The 11,397-nt window shown below is 29.4% G+C and overlaps 1 protein-coding gene across 1 annotated transcript in view; it reads right to left on the bottom strand.

Moving 5' to 3' along the window:
* Nucleotides 1–2,841: 2,841 nt before the first annotated feature.
* The window catches only part of LOC145318111 (uncharacterized), a 36,369-nt gene continuing 27,813 nt past the window's right edge, over nt 2,842–11,397 (bottom strand). The window contains exons 7-17 of the mRNA XM_080159461.1: nt 10,286–10,424; nt 9,443–9,493; nt 9,310–9,352; nt 9,172–9,240; nt 8,062–8,129; nt 6,516–6,617; nt 6,139–6,204; nt 4,188–4,245; nt 3,599–3,695; nt 3,212–3,343; nt 2,842–2,901 (exon numbers count right to left, since the gene is read on the bottom strand). Of these exons, the coding sequence (XP_080015587.1) occupies nt 2,842–2,901; nt 3,212–3,343; nt 3,599–3,695; nt 4,188–4,245; nt 6,139–6,204; nt 6,516–6,617; nt 8,062–8,129; nt 9,172–9,240; nt 9,310–9,352; nt 9,443–9,493; nt 10,286–10,424 (885 nt within the window). The remainder of the gene's footprint in view (nt 2,902–3,211; nt 3,344–3,598; nt 3,696–4,187; nt 4,246–6,138; nt 6,205–6,515; nt 6,618–8,061; nt 8,130–9,171; nt 9,241–9,309; nt 9,353–9,442; nt 9,494–10,285; nt 10,425–11,397) is intronic.

Below are 11,397 nucleotides of genomic sequence, written 5' to 3'. Positions count from 1 at the left end.
TACACAGGGAGGAATCTAGTTAAACCTTAAAAAGTCCCATATTGTGTATTAATGAAAGATAGAAAGTTAGATAATAAGATTGATATATTAGAAAAATAAACAAAGGCCTTGTACAATAATAACAAAAGAAATACTTTAATTTTATCATTATTATGTATTTAATTTGATAAAACACTTACAATAAAGAAATATGACATAATTATATAAAAACATAAAATTAAATAAAGTAAATTTAAATTTTTTTTTATAAATCGGAATAAGTTTTTAAAGTGTAATTTGGATTTAATCAATTAACATGTCTAGTGAGGCCAGAGCTGCTGCAAGGTCTTCGTTGTTTATTTCCATATTGGAGGTTTTATCATCTGAGAGCAGGGAGGGATCTGAGAAGATTAACGGTTGATGTAAGTGAGATGCCAGAGATGTCGAAAATGTAAAGGATGATTCATCCGTATTTACAGACCTGGTTGAGGTACCAGTTATGGTACTGTGTACTGTGTGATGTGGTGCTGCAGGGTATAGTGGTCTTACTGTAGCAGGTGGTATGATTTTGTTTTTTTTATGGCTGCAACCCAGCTTAAAGGGAGTGTGAACATAATAATTTCTCATCTGATTATCAAATCTTAACATTTTCTAAGCACCTTTCACTACACTGATCGACCAAAAACGTCCTATTAACAAAAATATCCAGGATTAATGCCTTGATTTTATGGTATTTTGGGAGGTAAAAAGGAAAAAACAGGAAAAATCTGAACGTTTTTGTTTCTTATAATGTTTGCAGGGATATTTAACTTGTCATATATAGTTTAAACAATTTACTAACTGTTAAGGATTTATTTTATGATATATAAAATTGTCAATTATTTAAAAAAATGATATCCTTTTTTATTGTGTTGGACAATAAATAACCAAAATGAGGAAAATTAGTTTCTACTTTTATCAGACTGTTTATAAAGAAATATTGCACCTTTATAATTTACAAATTTGTAATTACAGGTGGGCAAGAGATAGGCCAACTGAAGTTACTTGGATACTAATAAAAAAAACCCTGTTTCTAGCTTTGTTATTGTATTTGATTTCAAATAAGAATATTGCTTATTTCATCAATTTCTAAGTAACTAAACATTGGTTAAAGGCAAGGATTATGTTAAAAGGTAGCTTAACCGTTAGGAAAAATAGAGAACTATGTCAAAAAGTTTAGTTTTAGCTATAGAAGGAAAAAAAGACAATTAACTGCACATTTATATAGTAACGGATATTTTTTCCCCGTTCTTGTATGTAGTAAAAATCAGCGGAAAAAGCCGTTTTTTAAGGAAACGAGAGAGAGTTTTGTTCTATCTTTGAGATTATATGAATGAGATGATGTTAAGGTTTGATAATCTGATGAGAAATTTTCTCGTTCACAGTCCCTTTAAAAGGATTCTAAGTCCTTGCTGTTTATGAGGGGTAGAGAGGGGACCCACTTTTGGTAATGGTCTTGAGGTAGGAGGATAGGGTGTTGGAGGCTCCTTTTGTAAGGTGGACCAGGTCATGGGTCCAAAAAATTGGCCAAAAATCGCGGATGGGGGGATAAATTCAACCTTATCTATCCTTAACAGGGGATGAAAAGCCATATATTTAATAAGAAAAAGAATATATTCACATTGATATATTTATATATATATATAAGGATAGATAGATAGATAAATAGATAGAAGAATAGATGGCTAGCTAGAATGATAGATTAATATGAATTTTAGATTTGTGAATAGATGAACATGAACATAAACAAACTTACCATCTTCATCAACATCATTAATATTTGTTCCATTATTAATGTAATATTCTACAATCTTGAGTAGTCCTGCCTTTGATGCATCAATAATATTCCCTTTACAAAACATTTTCTATTATTGCTATATTACAAAACATTTCTATCATTTTCTGTGTGTGAAAGAAAGAGGGACATAACTCAGTGACTTTTTAACTGAGAGTTGGAATTTTTTTAATATCTCCATCCTGGCAGGCACAGGGTTAAAAGGGTTAAAAAGGAGTTTATTTTATAAGATAATCTGATAATTCAATTTGTTTTTATAAATAAGTACATAATGCTTCAAAGAATATAAAAGATGATTAAATTATATATTAAGATATATAAGTTGGAAAGAATTTTGATGTTAGAGGTAGATTTGAAATCTGCATCAAATGTTAAGGATTTTTTATAAAATTCGTTTTTTGTATAATTCTTTATCTAAAAGCGGAAATACAATTAATTAATTTTGACATCTGTGATTGGTGGATTGAAAACTATCTGCGCTTTAAATTAGAGAAGCTTAAGTTTTGTACATCATTCAACCAATTAGAGCGCAGGCAGTTTTCAATCCACCTATCACGGATGTTAAAATTATCTAACTTAAAGTGTATTTGCGCTATAAAAAATCCATAAAATTTGATTCAGATTTCAAATCTACCTCTAATAATAAAATTCTTTATAAAAACTTACGTATCTTATTATATATATGGAATTACCTGCATTATTTATAACATTCTCATAATCTTCATATTCCTTCTGGTATTAAAAAAAAATTTATTATTTAGCATGTATAATTACTCTATAGTTGTTACACTTTATCTAAAAGAGCTTGAAAGATACTACTGATGGCAAAATTTTACACTTAAAGCTATTTTACTTTATGAAGAGAAAAATTTAAGAATACAACTAGATTATTGTTAGATTTATTTTCACACAACACATTTTAGGTTTATGATAATTAACAAAAAAAATCTTACTTTCATTTCCCCATTCAAAGTGCAGTTATATGCTCTGCAATTAAGTAATTTTTTTTTAAAAATAATAAATTATTATTACAAAAATTTTTTCAAGTACCTTGAGATCTCTAACACATCAACAGCGGATAATCTGTCCTAAAATAAGTAATTTAGAAAAAAAAGAGATAGGACCACAAGTAGCAAGGAAATAAAAAAACTTACAAAAGATTGTTATTTTTTAATTATCAAATTTGTTGCCCTTTAAAATAGAAGTCATAAGACCACATTTATTGAAATTGTTTTTCCTATGACAGCAACTGTAGGTTGTTCTTAATTGATTCAAAGCTGTTTTGAGTGTGCATTCAGCAAAAACCTTACTCTCAGATTTGTAAATATTTTAAACAAAATATATTTCAACTAATAAAAGTAACATTACAAAAGTACAAATATTTAAATACAAACTTACTGGATATTCTTTCAGCAATCCACTTTCATTGAAATATGTTTTGAAGGGCTCATTTACTTTTATACACACATTGTCATCATAGCACCCTTTTGTCTCAGGATAATGGGTTACTGAGAAGTAATCATACGGGGTCTAAAAAGATATAATTTTATTTCATTAATAACAAGAATGACCTGTAGGTATGACACTTATTATACCCAATATGATGTTGCCAAAATAATTCAAAAAATATAAAAAAATCTAAGAACAATTTTTGTTCATTATGAACTAAAAACTTAAACAAATGTTTTCAAATAGATAAAATAATAAAATCAACTAGTTCTAAGATATATCTTAAAACAATACAAATTTTTAATCTCAAGTCTGAAACTGATATAATAAACTTACCTGGTGTGTCTCTCCCTGAGTTTCATTTTTTACTGACATTGTTGAATTTTTTATAACTAATTCATGTATTATTTCAACATACTGATCACGGTCAGGTCTAAAAATAGATAATATTTGAAAATTGAAATCATTATATTTCAATCACAAATTCTATCTCTTTCCAATTTTAAACTATTCTAATTCAAAATATTTTCCAAATTATTCATAAAAATATGCTGTTTTAAATTAAAAGCTTATTGTCACAGCTTTAATATGCATTGTAAAATATATTTTTAGAATAGACAATTTTGGATCGTAGCTTTACAAAATATGTCCCAAATGATTGCTACACCTTGGAAGTATTCAGAAATAATAATAGTTCAATTCTTAAATGGCTAATTAAATTCTACCTCAATATTAAAGTATCTATTTTTCTTAATTTATCTAAGACATTAGTTATTTCCCTTAGGGTTAATAAAACTGTTATACACTTGCAAAGATGTTATTTGAAATTTTGGACCACACATTTCATATTTTCTGCTGCCTCCATCCCCCCCTCCCCTGCACTACCTCTCCCCTAATAAATGGTTATTTTTTTGCTTTTAATAACCTGTTTTGTTCATGTATAAGACCAAATAGATGGGCAATCTCATGAAGAATTGTTGTTCCTAATAATATATTTTGTTATAAAACTTTTTTTCATAAACTACTATTATTCTATTAGTTTTAATAAGTTCAATTTCTTTACAAATCTACAGTGGAAACAGTTTGCAAATGTAGGATTTCCAAACGTCAGAGTGAACAAATGCAGAAGTCCTAAACGTTTGAGTTGGACAAACCCATGAGTGGGACAAATGTTGGAGTGGACAAATGTAGTATTTTTTGGACAAACATCGGAATGGACATTTTGATAGTAAAATGCAGGAGTGTCTATTACATTTTTTTTTTGAGTTTCAACATTATTTGTCTAGGTATTTCTACACAGGTCCGATTAGGTTAAGATATGAATATACAAATAAGCCCCCCGCAGGGGTTAGGAATTTTAAAAAACCTATAACATATTTGACAAAGAAAAAACGTGAGATGTTTTAGTATAGAGAAATGTTCTGTTTGTTTCAAACCTTGCCATTAGATAGAACTTACTTACTTTGGAAAAACTGACAGACCAATTTTAAAAATTCAGCCTGTGAAAAAAGATATATATTTAAGATCTTTTTGTATTTGAAAATGTTATTTTACATGTATTGATACCAACTTGGATTATGTTAATAAGTTTCTGTTAGAAGATTTTTTTCCGAAAATTTTAATAAAATTTATGGATCTACTGCAGTTCATGGTAAAATATTGCTGGTAACAAATGCTTCCTGTTTCCTGGCAATATTACAAGATTCCTGAATCAAGCATAACAAAAAATATTTCTGGAGCCACTAATGTTTAACTTTCCTGGTTGCCAGCAACTTATGCATAATCCTGACCACTGCAAGGTTTGAAATATTCCTATTTAACCCTTACAGGTCGGGCACCAATTTGCACCTTAATTGATTGGGGGGGGCTAATTTAGCCCCCCCTCTATCTCGGCTCCTGTAACAGATAGAGACATATTTTTTTCTGGTGGTTCATGTGCATTTTTAGAGAAAATTACTTTTTGTAGGCATAGCAGCCTGACCGCTCCTTAGCTGCTTTTAAGAGACCAGCTGAAAAATATTAAAACAGCTTTAGAGCGACCAATTTTAAAGCTAGGATTACCATATTTTTTAGGTGGTACTTTTTTTTCATAACAAAAAATTTACTTTTTCTGGCCATCAGCAAAAACCAGCAAATAATGGAAACTGCCATTTTTGGGGGTTATGGCAGTAAAACGGCAGTCGGCAGCACCAATTAATATTTTTATGTGTTTCTTATCACAATAAAAGACTAGATCAAAAATTTTGTTGTTTTTAAGATTCAGCGGCTAACAGCTTAAAAACGGCAAAATTACAAAATCGGACAAGGAGTGGTCAAACGGTCATTTAAATCAGTGGTTAGGGAGATCTTAATTGAGAAACAAACAAATATTGCTACATTGTTAAGAATTAAAAGCCGTTAGAAAGCTTATGACCTAAGCTTTCCATTTATAGTTTAAAATGTTGATAAAAATTGTTTTCAGGGGTTGTACCATCTCCCCAAAGTCAAATGACCATGCCAACCACCGCTCTTTAGACGATTTTTTGACCAATTTCTAGTAGCAAGATCTTAATGGGACCAAGACAGGCATCAAGCTCATTGCCATAGCTTTCATTTGCAACAATAATATTTTGAAAAAAGTTTTTAGAAGTATTTTTTTAGGAAGATGAAAAAAATGACTGAAATTCCCCCTCTTTACCCTAGTTTCCAATAATAAAATCAAAATTCTGTTTGAAAGATTGATGTTTGACTGAATTAGAAGTTGTAAAGGCATAATGTAATTAAATTCAGTTTGATCAAATATCAATACATTGAGTAATAAGATATAATATCTTAGATAATTTTTAAAGGAAAATAAGATACTTGTTATTTAACATTAAATGAAACATAAGAATTACCATTGTTTTCAAAGCATTGTGCATCACCAAGATTTAATGTAGGTAAACCTCTTTTTACTTTAGATCCTGAAAATGGCAAAACAAATTTACACTTTTAATCATTCTGCTCTGAAGCCCCTATATACAAGTCTGGGCTTTTAATATTGATTTTATCTATGCACATATATTTGATAATAAAATTTGTTATCATATTTTGTTAAAGTTAGTCAAAAAATTTCTGGTTCTTAACAAAGAATAAGCAATTTCCCCCCCCCCCCCCCCCCAATTAAGGTTAATATTTGGATAAGACTGTTTAGTGTTAATTTTTTTAAACTATAAAACTAGTTAATTTTTCATGATTTATTTATTTTCAGCATGTCTAACTACATGAGAATTACCTATAGTTGCCCAGCATAAATGTCTCATCCAGTTTGTAACTTCTAATTTTTGTTCTAGATTTAATTCTGAATTCAGGTCTAGATCAATAAATCTCATGCATCCTAAAGTAATAGGTAAGATGAATTAGTGATGATAATAATATTTGTAATTTCTTCTAGACCTTAGTAAAATAAACCAGTTTTGTTAATTAGATAACTCCTACTCTTTACAATTCGGCTTTTTAGGAATTAATTTCTATTTAAAGTGTTTATCATTCTCCTATGGTTTTATTATAATTAATTTACAGCCCTATTCTAAGCATAAAAATAATATTTGATAAGATTTTTATGAACATATGTCATTTCAAGGCCAAAAAATATAATTTGTGAATGTGACAATTAATGCCTAAGCTTCAATAATCAAACAAATATCTATTATAAACTCTTATTTACATCACAAAAAGCCCAAATAATAAATGAGATTTGTAGACCTTATAGAAAAATGTTTTGCCTGTCTATTGGGTCCATTAAATTCTTTAGTAAATAAATACAGTTTTCAGTAAAAATAACCATTGAAGTTTCTTTTTTAAATTGTAACTAGCAGATCACAAATTACCAAAAATTAACAAATAGTTATGCTTATCTCCAAAATGTAACAAATAGAATTGCTTGAAAAAAGGAATACAATATAATCAATAGATGTCACAATAAAATGATAATTGCATAACATGAAAAGAATGAAAACGTATTTACAAATATGCTTCAGTCAGTTTATTCAACTTCAAAACAATACAGTTAAAAATACATTATTGTTTCTTGTGTTTAAAACAAATCTGTTACATTGCATTGTTCTTTTATTGACTTTTTTTTAGTTAACCCTTTAAAGCCAAATATTATTTTTGGATAAAATGATATTTCAGCATATAAAATTGACAAAATCATACATGAAATGCAATATTTATTAAAAGTGAAGTGTGCATGATATATTATGTTTGGGCTAACTAATTAATAAAATTTCAACTTTCCTATTGACAAAGTGATCTTAGGATTTTTTTGTAGTTTTTTTTCCTTAAAAATATATTGCTATATTAATGAAAATTGTATTACTGGGCTGATTTATTAGACATTATGAATACCTATACATTTTACAATATAATTCTTTATTATTCTTCCCTGTAGTGAGAAAATTTCATTTTAAATCATGTATCAAGTGACAAAAATATTTAGGCAAAGTAAAAATGTTATATATAAATTTACATATACTATATAACAGTGCTTTAGGAAACAGAATAGAAATTGCCCATGGTTATTTCTGTATATTTCTTTAACGTCAAATTTTAATTTTCCCCAATTTTATTCTATGAAGCATCCTTAATCACTAATATTTACTGAGAAATATGGGTGTTAAAAATTAAACAGAATGACATGATTACAAAAATTTACATGAATATGATTATTGAGTTAAGCTAAGGCTTCTACACATGGATGCTACAAGATCAGTATTAGCTTTCTATACCCTTCAAAGTTTTCATAATTGTTTTTGTAAATATTTTATCAGATATAAAACCTTCTGGAAGTTGTGACTCCACTATTTCCATTTGTCTTCTGACTAATTCTTTATCTTCAGCAGTAAATCTAAAATATAAAAAATATGACATACACATCCCACCAGAAGGCGTGTTAGGTTAGAAAAAAACCCAGCAGAAACGGTTAACACAGGATGTACTGGGACCTTATGGTGAGTTCTGAACATGCTTTCCTTAAATTGAATTAGCACCTTCCCATAGTAGAAAATTTTAAAATTACTTTTGGTGATCGAATTTTACTTTTATTTTTAGACTACCTTCACCTAACCTGCTTTTTTGTCTTATTTTGACTTTCATGTTCATCATAAATATTGTAAATATTAAAAGATTTGGAGTCAAAGGTAAATCATGGATTTAAAATCATCTTATGTGCATCCACACTCAAACAGTCCAAGGATGGTACATTGGACTGTAAATCACAGGGCTCATCCAAGTTCCATAACCAAGTTATTTTATTTGTTGGCACAAAACCTTTTGAGTACATTAATGGAATTTAATTGGTTTAAGTGTCCAAACCTTTTCACTAATAATCTATAGAAGGAGTAATTTTGTTTACAATAATTGAGGTTGTATAACAATATATCATTCAGTGCCATATCCCTTAAGATCCATGCAATGTTACCCATTTTTTTATTTACAACATATTACATATTAAATATATCAAAGCTGTAATCTTTTTATTCTTATACTGAAAGGAAAATTATTGCAGGGAAATTTTTCAAAGAATCCATGGTGTCCAATAAAGTTGCTAAACACTGCTACCATCAAATATATGCCACCTTGATCTGGAGGTTGACTTAAACATTGTAATATTTACTTGCATCCTAGGATGCTGTTATTTATGAATTCCCACTTGTGTATAATTACAACATTTGCAATCAAAATTTTTATGACTTTATTGTTTAAAAACAGAAAATTAGGTTGAATATTGCAAAGGTAGTGGCATTCAACCAGCAAAAAAAATGGCAAGATCTATTGGTACCTATTATTTTGCAATTTATGTTTTTACTTATTTTAATAAAGTAAATTCATATATTTTTTTGTATTACAGAAAATATTAATTTGCTTTTCACTTCAATTTATTTTGTTACCTATATCTATCTGGATGAATCTTAAATCTATATCCAATGATTCCACCAGTCCATCTATAACTGACATCTCTGAAAAATCAATTGATTAAATGTACTTGATCATAATTGTCTTTTTAGATAAATTCAATATTGTCATACCTAATCATACTTTCTCCATAGTCATATTCTTCTATATCTGTATCTATAATAGGTTTAGTTTCAAAGAAAAATTATTTTGATGACAAATTTAAAAAATACAAGTAGATATCTTAGAGAAAAAATTTTAAAAAACCTTTGTTTTCAACATCAGAAGATTCAGTCAAAAAACTAAAAACTTCATTATCTAAAATATAATTGTTTTAACTATAAAATAGGTATTATCCTCTTAGAAATTTTTTTTTCAGTATTGAAAATTTGAGTACCCCACCCCCCCCTGATAGCGAACTATGAACTCTGGCAGCAGCGCTCAGCTCCCTAGCCTGCCTAGCTGCAGCGCTCGGCCCCCTTGCCTGCCTAGCCGCAGCGCTCAGCCCCCTTGCCTGCCTAGCCACAGCGCTCGGCTCCCTAGCCTAAAACCTAACCTAACCTAAAATAGTTGTTCGTCGAAGTTGGGGGGAGGGGGTGGGGGGGGGGGTACAAAATTGAAAAAAATTGAAAAAAAAATTTCTAAGAGGATAACGCCATAAAATATAAAAAATAAAATAAAACACATTAAGAGCATTGTTTAATGTTAAAATTTTTTATTTTAAATTTTGATATTGTATTATCTATTTATCAACAATATCTGTAAATACATTATGCATTTGTAATAAAGTTTTACTTAAAAATTATTTATAATAAAATTCAATTATTCATTTTGAATTAAAGATTAACATTAAAAACTTAAAATTAATTGGTTGGAGGGGGGGGGGGGAGGGAGATAATTCTACATTATGAGACAACTCCATCCAAATTCTTTTAGTGAACCAAGAATTATTAGGACATGGTCCATCAAAATTTATATTTATTAAATTCCACTTGACATGTACTAACTACCGGCACCTAGTTTCTACAAGAAACCTTATCATAGCTATGCAACTCTGGGGAGCTAATCTGAGCTAATATATGTAAAACTTAAAAATAGTAGTAAATATACCTGTTACCACTCCGTTTTTAAAAACCACAGGGTACTTTTCTCCAGAACTTTTGATTATTTGTCCATAGCCATGAGGTTTACCATTCAGAATTTGTCCAGCATACACTAAGCCATCATCAAGTGTTAACCCAGGTGAAGTCTAAATTTTTATTTCTAGTATGGCTGTGAAACCGATTAACCCTTAACTGTTGGTGACCCTAGCTGCACCTTTATTGGTCAGGGAGAAGGGGGGGCATTCAACGCCCCCCCCCCTCTTATTATCTCAACTCCTATAAGAGCTAGAGGGCTAAAAAAATTTGAAAAAGTCATCTGTTTGATAATGAATTCCTGGAACCTGAAATTGACTAGAACACCTGTATTTCATATGAGGATGTACTACTAGAGGATATTTTAGTAATTTGGTAAGATAAAATGCTTTGTTTAAGTTAAAAAAAGATATCATACCCATATTTAAAAAGTCACTCAGTTATAGCTCTCTTTCTTTTACACACAGAAAATTAGAAAAAACCAGAAGGGGGGGAGGAGGGCATTCGGATCATTAAGGGTAAATATCAAGTGGATGGGAACCTGTTCTCAACCACACTGAAAAATCATGCATTGTATCGTGATATATCCAGTTTTCTATGAATATAAAAATTTACAATCAAAATATTAAAAACAGTTTTTTTAGCCTATAACTTTGGAATCTGGTGGCTATCAAAATTGGTTTAAATCTTATAATTGTACATTTTAATATTCACAGAGAGATGTTTATAATATGATGCAATTAATAGCTATTCTACCCTCTTCATAAAGCACACACTTATGATTTAAAAGCTGATCTTACAGTGGTTTTTTATAATTGATAAAAAGTGATCAAATTTTGCAATGATGCCATAACAAGTAAATAAGCAAAAAAAAGGAAGCCAAAAAAATTTAGATAAAAAGTATCCATTTTATAAATACACTCACACACTTCAGACATTGTACATATCTTTTACATGTACAGGGTGGGGCACATAAATCCGGACTTTTTTTTAAACGGCCATAGCGCCAAGACTACTTGACCGATCAGGACGTTTGACCCCACTATGAAAAGCTTAGGTAAATTAACCTTTTAACCCATAAAAATC

Source organism: Acartia tonsa, chromosome 4, assembly GCF_053477335.1.
Source record: "Acartia tonsa isolate MP-2025a chromosome 4, ASM5347733v1, whole genome shotgun sequence".
Taxonomy (NCBI): Eukaryota; Metazoa; Arthropoda; class Copepoda; order Calanoida; family Acartiidae; genus Acartia; species Acartia tonsa.
This window is presented reverse-complemented; position numbering and strand designations above follow the sequence as displayed.